Raw genomic sequence first — 15,538 nt, 5'->3', positions numbered from 1 at the left:
CAAGCGCCTTAGTCACCAGGCCATGCTCATACAAAATGCATAAAATAACTAAATATATTACTAATTTAAAGTGAAATGTCCATAATTTAAGAAAAAACATATTTGAAGAATTACCCGAAGAGTTTCACACCAATATACTATAAAAGGTTCGTGAATGATACATTTTGTCGTTTTTTGAACGAATTGAGTAAGTCGGTTCAGTAAGTACTTGAACAGTCAATATAATTGCGTAAAATTTACTATAGAACATCCAGAGGATCATCAACTTACTATATTGAATGTTTTAGCACACATCAACAAAGAAATATTGGACTGTAAAGGTTTTCACTATCACAAACTTCTACAGGACTGAGCTTTGACTTCGTTGTATTCCCAACATTGTAAAAATATTAATCCACTGAGTTTATATAATCACAAACACTTATGAATATTTTCATAAAGTGATACAAAATATAATTTATTTTTTGAAATAGAGTAATTTTCCCATTTATAACATGAACCACAAATCATAAAGTGTGAAAAGTGTTGACGTCGATAATATTGCCTTCGCTGATAAACGTAAACCTTTAACAAGATAACGATTCTGTGATGTTTTCGTATAGTCTACTTCAAATAAACCTTAGAGGTAGGACCGGCATGGCCAGGTGGGTTAAAGCGTTCGACTCATAATCTAAGGGTCGCGGGTTCGAATCCCCGTCGCACCAAACATGCTCGCCCTCTCAGCCGTGGGAGCGCTATAATGTGACGCTCAATCCAACTATTCGTTGGTAAAAGAGTAGCCTAAGAGTTGGCGGTGGGTGGTGATGACTAGCTGCCTTCCCTCTAGGTCTTACACTGCTAAGTTAGAAACGGCTAGCATAGATAGCCCTTGTGTAGATTGTAAACCTTTTTGAATAATTTCTAAATAAGGTTTATGCACAAAAAATATCTAACGTTGTTTATGCGTTTACTCGTCATGGTTGTTGTGCAGAGTCTATAGGACATATCACTAGATTGAGCAAGCATGTAAATACTCTGAATGACAACAAATCAACTACAAAAGTGCGTACCACGTGTCACGCATGAGTGCAGTGTAGAAGTCAGAAGCGATCGGTTTGGAATGATGACAATAAATCTACATATCAAAGAAACTTAATTAAATAAGCAGCTGAAAACCCCAAATTAATGAAGTAGAATTGCCTCTAAAACTGTTATTGAAATGGAAAGAGAAAAGGAGAAAAGAAGAACACATGCATTAGTTTATGGTTGATTTGTTTCGAATATTCACGAATAATCGCACAAGGATGATCTATTGTTAGCTCCTTTAATTTTGACCTCGTTGGTTAGAGGGAAGGCAACTAGTTAACAGCACCTACCGTGAATTCATTGGCTACTCTATTCGAATAGAGGGGCTTAACTGTCATTTTTATAATGCACTAATGGCCTTAGCGTGCAGAATGTGATTTTGTGTGTGTGTGTGTTTGGCAACAAGACACGAACCGTGAACCGTCGGACCCACAGTCCAATACATTAAACATTAGGCCACGCTCTGTTCTAACTAAGTTGTTTCGCATTGACAATCCTGAAAATACATATAGTACTGTGTTATGTTGATAAATACGCCTCAATTGACCCTAATCAGTACCACGACAGGAGTATATCTCACTAGATAAACCACCAGAACGTCGTTTTCATTAATATTTTATACTATTTTTATACGCAAGACCTTCTCAAGTTTTTAAAAATTATTTAAATGACATGATTATAGATATCTGAAAAATTCAAAACAGTATTTACTGCTCGCGGTTTTGGTGGTATTAGGTTTGGCGGTGAGGGTTGTTGACTAGCTGCGTTCCCTCTAGTTTATCACCGTTAAATTAGGTATGGCTGGTGCAGATAGTCTTCAAGTGACTTTGCACTAAATTCTAAACAAAACAAATTATGACATCTCGTATTGTTTAAGTGAGATGCGAGTAATTTTTACATTTAAGATGGTAAACAGTAATGGATATATTTTTTGTGTTGTTTATTTCGTCATTTTGATAATTTGGCGAATTGTTTTTATTTTCTTTAAATATTAACTTCTGCTCTTCGCTTGATGTGTGCTCTTAGGTTCTTACCAAACTCTCTTTCAGTCCTAAGCTTATCGAAACCTAGAATATGTGTTTTGGATTATCACCCTAAATAAATATTCATTGCAGTGTTATTGTGACAGATTTCAAGTTCTGTAACTGATTTATATAATAATAATTGTTAATTATATGTCTTAATAGTTTGTTTAACAGTAGTATTTCAAAATAAACTTAACATTACTGCTTACTTGATCTTATTGAAGTGCCAATACCAATGTATATTTTATTTCACAATATTTCCATTCCAGTGTTATCTTTCAAATCTTTCAAAGAAATTCTAAATTACTATCAGTCTTGTGTAACAGTCTTTCTTGTTTTAAATGTCACGTAAAATAATGTAAGGAACATCTGATATCGATAGCATAGATGTTTTATATATAAATCGTACAAACCATAATAGCGTGAAATAACTCACTTTCTTACGTGCATAAGAAATTAACTGCTTAAGCGTACCTTCAAAAACTCTATTATTCTTAACCCCAGACTGCAAGACATGTTCGAATTATTGTGTATTGAACGCTGGGACGTTATTACTGAAGGCGTTTCTCATTAAGAGGTTCTACAATTACACCTACTTCCAACAGTGTGGCTTAGGAATACGATTGCTGCAATTTTAGTTTGATTTTGAGCAAGTGTTAAATCACCAAGGAAATCTATGGCAGTTACAGTCTATAAAACCTCATTTGTTTTCACCATTCGTCATTTTATCTGTAGCTCTGTAGAAACTCTGCATTACCAAAGGAAATGAACAATGTTACGTGCTCAATTATCGAACAAATGAGTGATTGGTAATGCCATGCAACTCCTTTAAGCAACATTTAAAATGGTCAGTTAATGGTTATTATCAATATCACATATAAGCCTTTTATGTAGCACGAATTTCTTTAGTTTGTAGTCAAGCACAAAGTTACACATTGGGCTACTTGTATTTTGACTACCATGGGTATCGAAATCCTGTTTTTAACATTTGTAGGCCTTCCGATGTACTGTTAATGCCACTGGAAGAAAACATGTAACGTGTAAGCTCTTTATTATTAAAAGGTGAGCGTAAAGCAATTGATAATTTAATAAAACCAACAGCTAATTAAAATAACAACACTAAAATGGTTTGAGTATTTGAATGTGATAATGACATTTTTTAAAGTGATTTATTTTCTGTTCATCATAGTTTCCTTACGTTGAACTCTATAGCTTTCATATTCTATACATTTTTCACTAAGCTTTTCATAGTTAAATTGTCTGACTCATTAACACAACATACCTTTCACAAGATACAGTGTTGAGCGCGTTGTATGAAAACTATTTTGAATATACGACTTAGCAAGTCGCATGACAACCATAGTCAATGTAAAGCTGCAATGAAACGATGTGTATCAGGACGACATTTTATCATTGACTGATGTTTTGTAATGTCGCAGAAAAATGATTGTTTTTGGGAAATGTATGCAAAACATTCATATATTCGGGTCATAAAGTCGTATTGAAATCGGGGATACGGAATTTCAGAATTGTGGATAGCCTCAATATCGTTGAAAAACAATCAAGGATTAACTTGGAAATCCAGATCCTTCCAGAAAGAGACCTAGAGCAAGTCGTATCTCAGCCGTGGTCAACAATAAAGATGTCTGATAGCAAGTGATAATCCACGAACACAAAACTCAGCATAGAAAAAGCCGTCCACGTGCTCCAACTAATAGTGTGTTACATACTTGAGAAACATATCAGAGATGTTTGTCTGGACGAGTCCATTAGGGAAGATCTTCACCCAGACAAGGCTTCCAGTCATATCTCCTGAAAACTGTTGCATGTCTCAAGCAACTAGATAATGAAACTATTTAACGCTGTATGGTTTACGATCAACACAAGACGCACCTTGTATATCTATAAGCTCTTTTTAATGGAAAACATTTTTTCGTTGATCGCATGTTCTAAGATCCTGAAACCGTTAGCAATAATTATAACATCACAGCCTTGCAAATAGTTACAGAGTATGACCGACTGATTATATGGTATATTTTGCACGGGCGGGCGTCTTTTGTAAGAACACCATGCTGCAGGAACATTGTCAAAATGTATGGTCGTCAGTTAAGACATGAACAGACCTAGTAGCGTGGAGGTGATGAGGCTAGAAAATAACGTACAGAGGCTTCTCACACTGTTTCGTATTATAATTTATTTCGCACGAGTCTCCAATTTATTACGTTATGTAAATTACGTATTACTATTTCAAATAACCGGAAATTTTAATTTAGAAGTTAATTTGATGTTCATATATATCAAATTTATAATGTTTGCCAACAATATTGACACATACAATTTTATTTTTTTTCAATTCTGTATATTTTAATATATAAACAAAAAACAATGCAGTTTATAATAACGGTTGTTACTAATAGCTATTACAAATGATGGTTTATATACAAATTTTACAAACACTACTGAGTCTTTAAACCTGGTCTGGAACTGAATATTTTATTAACAATCCAACTTTTCACGACAAGCAAATTAATTCTTAACTGATATTGTCACATATCTCGCTCAAGCATTGACTTTTTACCGATGAAAAATACTAGCGTCCAAGGTCAATTCACTGAACTTGAACGGTTTGTAATGTTTAAAATCTATAAACTTTCCTGTTCCTGTTCTGTAGTTTCCCGATTAATTAACGTGAATCACAATTATGGTATCCGAGGTTTATAGTATACTAGCTGTAGCTGACTATTAATAATAATAATATTGTCTCTTGGAACGTTGGTTTATATAGCTTAAGAAAAGTTTCTAGAATGTTCAAAAATGTTCAGAAAAGCTAGCGTATTCGTAAAATAAATATTGTTGATTCTTACACTCAAGAATCTTCTACAAATTTAAAGAATAGGCGAGACTTGCGCAATATACATTCAACAAATCGAAACAAACGTAGGTGTCAAAATAAACGTATAGCGGTAAATTCATTACATATTTAAGAACCTAATTATCTCTTTTTTTTAATTATGGTCAAACTAACATTCTACATAATTTCTTTGAAATATTCTAATCCACTAGTTAGTTTTGTTTGTTTGTTTGTTTGTTTTGAATTTCGCACAAAGCTACTCGAGAGCTATCTGTGCTAGCCGTCCCTAATTTAGCAGTGTAAGACTAGAGGGAAGGCAGCTAGTCATTACCACCCGCCGCCAGCTCTTGGGCTACTCTTTTACCAACGAATAGTGGGATTGACTGTCCCATTATAACGCCCTCACGGCTGAAAGGGCGAGCATGTTTGGCGTGACGGGGATGCGAACCCGCGACCCTCAGATTACGAGTCGCACGCCTTAACACGCTTGGCCATACGGGGCCCAGTTAGTTTTGATCAATTTAGTTAGACTGCGCAGTTTTGTACTAAATAATTATTAATACAAAACTAAGCTTGCGTTTATTTGTTCTTTTGCTATTGTGTTGAACTGATACATTAGGTATTAAATTAGTAGACCGACTGGCAATTTTTAAGATATTAATATCTGAGTAGAAAGACTGAATTGTATGGAGAAGATTCTACATTCAGGTCAGTGCCAAAATCCTCAAGTGTATAATAGTAGTGGAAGTAATTGTATTATGTTATATGGATATTAAAAATTATTTTCTTTCTTTGTCATCAAACACAAAGATTTAACGTTAAAAACCCCACTGGGACATAGAATAAATACAAAAAAATATAAAAATTATACACAACGATTAACCATAGTAAACTAAAAGGTTGTCTCCCTGAGGTCAGCGGTTCCGAATTAGGAAACCCTCCCCAGTGATACAGCAGTATGTCTGCAGACTTACAATGTTAGAAACTGGGTTTCAGTTCCTGTGGTGAGCAGAGCACAGAGAGCCAATCGTGTAACATTGTGCTTAACTACAAACAAACAAAAACAAACATCCGAAATAAAGACTGCTCGTTGACAAACATGCTGCAACAGGACTCCGCAACTTCGGGAGGAGAACTTGTATTTTGATCGGTGCTAACTTCCTCTGGTGTGTAAATAAAGTAGAATTAAGCAGATATTTGTCTCATTAAAATAACTATCTCAACTTGAACATTCTTCACAATCTAGTAACATATATCTCTATTCTCCAAAGAACATATTTCATATGGAAATAAGATACAACTGTCACACTTTAACCCCAAAGAGATTTTAAACCTTAAGACAACATAAGTTTCTCATGGTGGTAACTAAGATATGGCTCTTGAGTTTTAGACTTGCATATCTCTTAGACTCAACATACGTTTGTTACAATGGGAAACCAGAAACACCTTCACACGAGGGACAGCAAGGCCTGCTTTTAGAATCTTTTACATTTTGATCAACACATCTTTCAAACAATGAACTTCGGGTATTAAATCCTACTCACTTTAAACTGTGCTTCCTTGATAAATTAGCGTACATTGGTGTTACTAATAAAGTACAGTATGGAAACACGTTTAAGCCATACAACCATTGAGATTTAACTAATAAATGTATATGAAAATATCTCCTCCCTTTCGGTAGCACAGCAATATGTCTGCGGACTCACACCTTTATAAACCGAGTTTCGATACCCGTCTTCGGCAGAGCACAAATAGTCCATTGTGTAGCTTTGTGCTTGACTCCAAACAAACAAACAAAAACAAGCATTAAAAGGCCTAATAACTAGACTTTTTAATTTGAATTTATTATAAGCCATAGTAAGGTTTGGTTTGGTTTGAATTTCGCGCAAAGCTACACGAAGGCTATCTGCGCTATCCGTCCCCAGTTTAGCAGTGTAAGATTGGAAGGAAGGCAGCTAGTCATTACCATCCACTGGCAGCTCTTCGCCTACTCTTTTACCAACGAATAGTGGGATGGACCGTCACATTATAGCGCTCCCAAGGCTGAAAGGGTGAGCATGTTTGGTATAACGGGGATTCGAACCCGCGATCCTCGGATTACGGGTCGAGTTCCTTAACTACCGGGCTATGCCGGGCCAAAATCCGGTTGGACCCTCTACACTTTAAACTATAGATAATTTATAAGCGTGATTGTCATCTCTTAGCATGAATTGTGGGCGGTAGGGTGCTGTTGATTTGCTACCTTCCCTATGGTTAGTAGTTCAAAATTATAGACGGCAGCAGATATCTTTAGCAGCTTTGCCATAGGTGCAAAATACAAAAATAAATTGACATAGACGTCTTATACTTCATTATGCTGTTACATAGCTGGTGTGAGAGTTTGAATGCTGACAATTGAAAATAAGTTATACTTAATACCTCCAGCGGCCAGGGTTAAGTAACCTGGTTTTATTTTTGATTTATTAGATTTAGTTCTGAAATTTCTGTTGCGTTATATTTTTTATTCTTGTTTATTGTTAAGCACAAAACTACAAACTAGTTACCTGTGCTCTACCATTCAGGTATCGAAATCCAATTTTTAGTATTATTATCTCTTAGACTTACCACTGAACCATCGGGGGACCATAGCGTTAGGACCAACTACCTTGAGACGGCATAATATAATCTTTAGATATGAGGCGTGGGGAGTTTGAACATGCATATCTGCTTCTCATTCTTTTTAGTTATTTTGTTCCATGTGTGAAATTTACATGAAAGTTAAATCTCTTAAAACAGTATATCCCCACTGCTGCACTGGTCCTACATCCATGGATTTTTGTCTCATTAGGATACATTTCAGTGATTATATGATGCAGTTTTTATCCAAGTTTTATTTGTATGCCATTGTTTCTTACGCTTTTTCTATCTTCTTGTCAGAGGTACCTATAAATATATATTTAGAGGAATCCTAGTGCTGTGTTGGTCACTATACAAATTGGATTTTTCAAACATTTTAAGTATATATGTTTTATTTCGTGTGTTGTTGTTTAATTTTTTTTACATTAAGTAGACGAGAGGATGATAACCAATGGAAAATGTCTGTTCATGAGCATGTTAATTTTCTTCTTACTCATAATCAAGTGGACTCAATACCAGCTGACACGTTTAAAATAGCTTACAAGCGTGGATAAGATTTCGAGAAAAAATGCAATTAACATGTAATAAAGGCGGTAATAAAAAAATAACGACCTAAGATTTTTTTCACTTAATCAACTGAACTTATTGAAGTGAAATTAATGCTACATACCACTGAATCCTTCACCTCATCATAAAAGTGCGATAAAAACATAAATGATTGCGCTTGCCCAACATAATCATGTTATCGTTTAACAAAACATGGACTAAAAGTAATTTGATTTAACTCCTAGGCCTAATATTAACTGTCAAGCAAATGAACCTTTCTCCTTCAATTATAAAAAAAGAAAAATATAAATTATTTCGGTTTATTTTTCCTTTTTTTTTTTTTGGTCATCCTATTTTATATGACTTTCCCATGGTTTATACACGTACCAGTAAATAATTATCCATATGTTTATGAACACTTATGGTCCTTTGCTTTTATCTTGTCTATATAAATTATTCTATGATAACGAATTTACTTTTAATTTAATTTGATAATTTCCTTTTCCTAGCAAAATACTCATTTAGAACATTTAATGTTTTTTTTGTTATTTTATGTGGTGTTAAAGTCCACTAAGGATTTTTTAACCTTTCCTTTTATTCCAAAGTTCGTTTACACTATTGTAAGCAATGCATGTTTAAAAAAAAAACTGACTTCAATTGTGTCACATCTTATTTAACGTAATCACAAAGTTAATGATGGAAAGCAATAACTTATAAAATATTATTATTTTTACAATAAAAATCTTAAGCGTAAACATTGCATTTTAGTAATATACATTAATATCTCTCTATCCTTGGCTACCTTCAAAAGTTTCCAAAAACCTGACATTTTTTTCTTTTTTAACATTGATTAGAAAGAAACGTACAAAAACACCTGACTTTAAAGAAATGTCATCAGTTTCTCTTCCAAACTTAAAAAGTTGAACATGTGATGCTTATCTCAAAAATATCATAACTCGTATTTACTTTTTAACTAGCTAAGCCTTTTTGTTTTACCTTCTCAACTTTCTGTATTTGATCAATTTTCAGGAAGAAGATTAACGAAAATAAGCAGAAAGAAGCCCAGGCTGATCTCACCCAAAATGAAGCCAAAAGGCTTTAAGGTTAAATTAAATATAAATTTAGAGATCTGTCTTCTAGTGTGTATAATTTGTATCAGTTTATCAGTAACGATGCTTATATTAAATAAAGTAGCAATCCTTTAAGCTTGTTCAATGTTGACTTTTATCTATTCCTTGGAAGTCAAAATGTTGAAAATTTATATCGTACTGGTTTATCTTATATGTTAAGCTACTTCTGTGTGCATAATATAAATTAGGCAATTTGTATTTCATTCAGATCTTACTTCTTTTTTCACGTATTTACCCACCTAATCTGTTTAGTATAGTCTGTTATCAAAATGGTAAGATTATTATTATTAGCATCCGTTACCTGGATTAAACAAACTCAATTACCAAGCACAGATATGAGTGAAGAATAAAAATGTACTTTTAGAATAAACCTACTCATTACAGAAAAACGGTTCTACGTAATTAACGAATGATATTGTGATTGGTTGTCAGGTATTTAAATAGTGTATAATACCCAATGGCAAATCAGTGGTATAGTATCAGATTCACACTCTACCGTATACATAGACACAAAAAGCACAAACCCTTTTGAGAAAAAGAAACATAGAGAAAATGATAAAGTGAGTTTTTCTCTCCTGACGTCCGTCATATAAGACGATTGAGATACTTACAATCTTGGATATGAGTGTATAAAAACACAACTGACTGGTTATGGGCTAAGAGTACTGTCAAAGCAGAATAAAAAATTCAATGTTTAAAAAAAGTCACTCTCCTTTGATCACCTGTGAATATATTTTTGGTTCCTTCTGATTACGTCTATTGCTTACAATATTCTGTGCTCGAGGTGGGCACAGCATGTATAGCCCATTGTGTATCTTTGCGCTAACCTTCTGATTCAATGATGATATAAAATATAGCACACATATATGAAAAACTTTAATAAAAGGTAAATGGATAATGTTTTTTAAAGTCACAAGAGTAAAACTATATTTGACAAATATTAATTTTTGTCATAGTGAAATCGTCACCATCTCTTCTTGTCTATATTACCATAGTTAAGTATCAAGTTACAACTCATTAATGACCAGATACGATGAATAAAAAGCTGACATCTGGTCACATAAATCATTCTTATCTAGAATAAAAACATTTAAATCCAAAAACCAAGTTGTTAATACTGGTAATAAAGCGATAATTAATTCAACTGTCTTTTTACAACCCCTCTCACACATAGAAGGAAAAAAAATACTAATATATCCAACACTCAGTGATGTAACTCATGATAATTTATTTTGAATGTTATCGCAAAGCTACAAAAGGACTTATCTTCGCCCTCATTTTGAACTGATAAACTAGCTAGAGAGAAAACCGCTAGACAACACTAACCACAACCAATGCTTGAACTAATCTAATCAAATAACGGATTATAACCGCCATTCTTATAAAGCACCGACGGTCCCAAAATATCGAGTTCGATTTTGCGGCTACAGGACGCAAACTATAAACCATTTGGTTCACGAAGTTCAGGTCACACCCAGTTTTACTAAACATCGGATATGTTTTACGATATTTTGTACTAGATTTCCTAATCGCATTCCGTATCAACTGAAATTGTTACCCATATGAAAAAAGGTAGATATTTACTGGTTGTCATCTATTATCTGCCAGTAAAAATTCATGAAACTGATCACCAAACCTATAAAACTGTGTGGCCAAACATGTCCATGCTTATATACGTAAATTAATTCTGTATTTCTTGTCTAACATAACTGCGTAGACAAACAGTTGGCGGTGTGTGATATTGAATGGTTCTAAAGTAGCCTTCGAGTAGCTTTGCGCGAAATTTAACAGGAAAACCAGCACGTATAAATAATAATAAAATGTTAGTTAAATCTAGTAGCTAAACATGATTGTTTTATAATATAATTATTAACATTGTGAGGTAAGAAAATTTACATTTAAAGTAAATGAACATCTTAGTCATTGACAGAACGACATAATTAAGCTTTTTTTGCATTAACTGATTTTAGATAGTAAATGACTATATATAATGCCCATTTGTCTCTTAAATACCCCGAATACGCTTTCCTAGTAATCACCCAAATATTAAATATTCCCACCACGTCTTGAGTAACCTAAACTGGACATGACTTTCGCAATCAATTTGCATAGCGACACATCCAACTAGGGGAAAAACCATTAGTATGAAAATTAAGCAACTGTGTGACAAACAATCGATCCGTCTCACACCTCGAGCAACTGAATAAGAATCTTTGTTATAAATGGCAATTTACAAATCTGAGATTATCATTTCTTGTTCGTGGGAAGAAATTCTTCTCCTGTCTCTGTTTTGTTATTATATACATATAGATGCTATATGTAATCTGTCTTAGTTCTTTACCAAACTTCAGCTCTCTGAGCAGCAAAGAACAGAAATCTGTCGAATGGTAAACCAGATTATAAAACTGACTTCCTCTTGCGATGGATGCATTGACAATAATGATATTATGGTAGTTGAGTTAGCAGCATACGAAGTTTGTTCACAAACAGTTACTAATAGACTTTAAAAGTAAGAGAAAACGTACGATCAGTCACACTCTATTATGTATTTCTACCAGATATTTTTTCAGATCTTTCAACATAAAAACAGAACACCAATCTTTTAAATATTTTGTACAGTTTAAGAGAACAAACTCTACTGGAATATATATATATTTATACACACACAAACAGCTCACAATGTCTCAACGGTGAATCAGACGGCTTATAATGCTAAAAATCGAATTTCGATACCCATGGTTGGCACAACAGATATAACTGTAGCTTTGTTCTTAACAATAAACAAATGCAGTTTTTCTCTCAAATGATTCCATCATGTGGTAGAATCAGGAAGTCGCTTTACGTATGAAACGACAACCTTGACGTGGGAATACGTGAGGAATAATTTGTTAGCATTAACACTATTTGTAATATGTGAACATTATTGCGTGTGAATAACGCCATCTTGCATTTAAAACTCTTGTAATGTACGGAAATGACCTGCAATAATCAATGTCGTGATCTAATATTATTGTCTTATTAGTAGTTTGTCATACGAGCAAGCTCGTCAGTGGAACCTGAATGTCTGTTAGGAATCTTCCGTGATGATAATTAGTTCGTACATTTTTGTTATCACAGCTCCCTCTTCGGTGTTTCAACGGTAAGCTTAAATCTAGCTTTGGAGTATAGGGTCCACTGTGTAGCTTTTCAGTTGTAAGACAAACTCAGGTTAACCTGACGATAACCTAAAAAGATCAAAACATTGTTCTCTGCTTGATTAGTAAAATTGTTAAAACCCGTACCAGCTGTCCTGAGATATATCTTACTTCAAGTGGGTTTCTCGTCATCACGTCTGCATAAATGGTGGTTATAAAAACAAAGCAAACAAGGCGTATTTTAAATTATATGTGCAGAAGTTACAGTGAGTCAACAGTACGTTTACGATCCTACGGCGATAAAATTCGGAGATTATTCTCTGTGGGTGGACAGAGAGATCACCCCTTGTACTCAAACAAAATAACAAAAAAAAAAAAAGTTAAATGTGGCTACACATGATCAATCACTTTCTTCAACACTATGCTTTTGATGTCTTTTGGGTATTCCCGCAAAACTATATCAGAAATATCTGTATTAGACGTCGCTAATTTTGAGGTGATAAATTAGGAGAAAGTCAACTAGCACTAGCTACTATTCCTGGGGTTATTCTAAGCGAATAATGGGATTTGATTACCGCTGTTATAAACGGACGCGAACCATGAACCCGAACTTAGTGCTTCACGCTGGCCACTGCTCCATGTCCATGCAGTATAACTACAAACAGCTTAAGTAACTTGCGGTTAAACTGCTAATTAACAGACTTGAACCTGAAACTGTTTGTGGTCGTGTTTTATATCTCACATAATCAACACACTCATATCCTATTTTACCCACGTATATATGCGCAGCATCTTCTATCATATGTCATATAAAATATTGTTATGTAATAAAGCAGAAGAGCTGCTAAAATTCTACAGGAATTTTCACAATTATTAACAATAAATATTCTTTATTATATAAGTAACTGGAATATTTTTCAGAGTAACTTAATTGAGTGAAAATCACAAATTGAATCTTACTTATTAAAAATAATTCGGTAAAGTAAAAGGTAGTAAACTGTTTAAAGATTTGCGCTTGTATATAATTTGTTCATTTGTTGTTAAGCCAAAATATTGTATCATGGAGTATCTATGCTATGCCCACCGCGAGTATCGGAAACTGATTTTTATTGCTATAAGCCCTCAAACTTACCGCTTACCTACCAGGAAGCCATTCGTATAAAATAGATTATTCGAAAGTTTTTGTTTAAGGGAAAGGGAAAATGTTTACAGTACGAAACTACACATGTTTTGGGAATAAAGTTTTTCAGTGAAAAAATAATATTTTCTCTCTCTTTAGACAGCGCAGATAGTCCTCGAGTAGCTTTGCGCGAAATTCAAAAAACAAACTCTTTTCAGAGAACTTTATTTTTATCTTCTCCATTACAAAGGAAATATTCAAAATTATAATATTTTCACTTTACAATTTAAATTTAGGGAAATAGACAATAAGATTTTGTTTGCACAGTTACTCACATGGAAGTATAGATGTATATATTTTTACCATAAGTTTTACAAACATTTTTTACACATTAGGTGCGATAAAGTAAGCTTATTGTTTTAGCTTGCTTTCATTGTGGATTTTCTTGTAGTAGTCGGAATTTACAGTTTCATTGAAAACTTTTACAAATTAGAAATAATTAGCCTATAAAACCTTGTACAGCGAGTAAGAAAGAATAGCTGGCGAACAACAAAGCAATAACAGATTAGATTACCTTTACAAAAGTGGCACAACGGCGTGTCCGCGGACTCGCACCGCTAAAAACCGGGTTTCAATACCCGTAGTGGCAGAACACGGATGGCCAATTGTGCAGCTTTATTCTTAATTCAAAACAAAGAAATCACGGGAAGATTGGAATGACGGGACAAGGTTCATCGAACAAAGTGGAAAAAGATTTGATACGTCTTTTAAATTGGGCTTAATTCAAGAGTCCGGTAGCCGATTAAGGCTTATACAAAGAACAAACGATAGATGGGTAGTGATATTATACTTTTAAAATTTGTTGTGTATGAATTGGTTTCATATAATGTAATTTTGTGATCATATACGTAATCTATAGTTTACTAATATGGATAATAAATGCACTGAACATTTGATTCTAATTGAAAAGGCACTCCAATGGCTCAGCAGTGAGAACGTGGATTTTTAACACTAACAATCGCGTTTCGATACACGTGGTGGGCATAGCACAGATAGCCCATCTTTGTGCTTAACGACAAACTAAATGAATTCTTATTTTAGTCTATTTGGCATTAAGATCCCCACCCTGTTCACATTTTTCGGTAACCACCCTCACCTAAACTCATGAGAGAGCAGTTTAAAAAAGCGGAAATTCCTAGCTCTTTTCCAGCACCAATCTGTCTTTGGTAAACCTTCAACATTCCCTGGTAAGACAGCGATAACTCTACAAACTTACAACACTAAAATTTATGGTTCAATTCTCTGCGGTAGATACAGCAGAAAGCTCTAAAAACAAACAGATAATAGTAAACCCTTAAATTCAAGTTATTTTTCCTTTGTAAGAGATATTTGTTAACTCGGTCGTAAAACGATGAATTGTAAGAAAACGTTGACTGTTAGCTATTTGTTTCTTTGTCTTAGAAGTTCGCGCTAAACAATACCAGGGCTATCTGCGCTAGCAGTTTCTAATTTACCAGTCTAAGCCTAGAGAGAAGGCGGCTAGTCATCACCACCAACTCTTTTACCAACGTATAGTAGAGCTGGCCGTCACATAATAATGTCCCCACGGCTAAAAGGGAGAACATTTTTAGTTGTTTTTTGTTCTTGTTCTTTTTAATTTCGCGCAAAGCTATTCGAGGGCTATCTGCGCTAGACGTCCCTAATTTAGTAGTGTAAGACTAGAGGAAGGCAGCTAGTCATCACCACCCACCGCCAACTCTTGGGCTACACTTTCACCAACGAATAATGGGATTGGCTGTCACATTATAACGCCCCAAGGCTGAAATGGCAAGCGTGTTTGGTGTGACGTGAATTCGAACCCGCGACCCTCAGATTACGAGTCAAGCGCCTTAACCACCTGGTCATGACGGGCCTAAGCTCCAGCTTAAACTGTTTGTTTGTTTGTTTTTGAATTTCGCACAAAGCTACTCGAGGGCTATCTGTGCTAGCCGTCCCTAATTTAGCAGTGTAAGACTAGATGGAAGGCAGCTAGTCATCACCACCCACCACCA

At 34.4% G+C, this 15,538-nt stretch overlaps 1 protein-coding gene across 3 annotated transcripts in view; it reads left to right on the top strand.

Moving 5' to 3' along the window:
* LOC143257998 (uncharacterized) overlaps positions 1-9,308 on the top strand; it is a 29,827-nt gene extending 20,519 nt beyond the window's left edge. For all 3 annotated transcript variants that reach the window (XM_076517039.1, XM_076517040.1, XM_076517041.1), the window contains exon 5: positions 9,133-9,308. In XM_076517039.1, coding sequence (XP_076373154.1) covers positions 9,133-9,144 — 12 coding nt within the window. In that variant the 3' untranslated portion in view covers positions 9,145-9,308. The remainder of the gene's footprint in view (positions 1-9,132) is intronic.
* Positions 9,309-15,538: the final 6,230 nt, after the last annotated feature.

This window comes from Tachypleus tridentatus, chromosome 7, assembly GCF_004210375.1.
Source record: "Tachypleus tridentatus isolate NWPU-2018 chromosome 7, ASM421037v1, whole genome shotgun sequence".
NCBI classification, from domain to species: Eukaryota; Metazoa; Arthropoda; class Merostomata; order Xiphosura; family Limulidae; genus Tachypleus; species Tachypleus tridentatus.
Note: the sequence above shows the minus strand (reverse complement) of the source record. Positions and strands in the feature narration are given on the sequence as shown.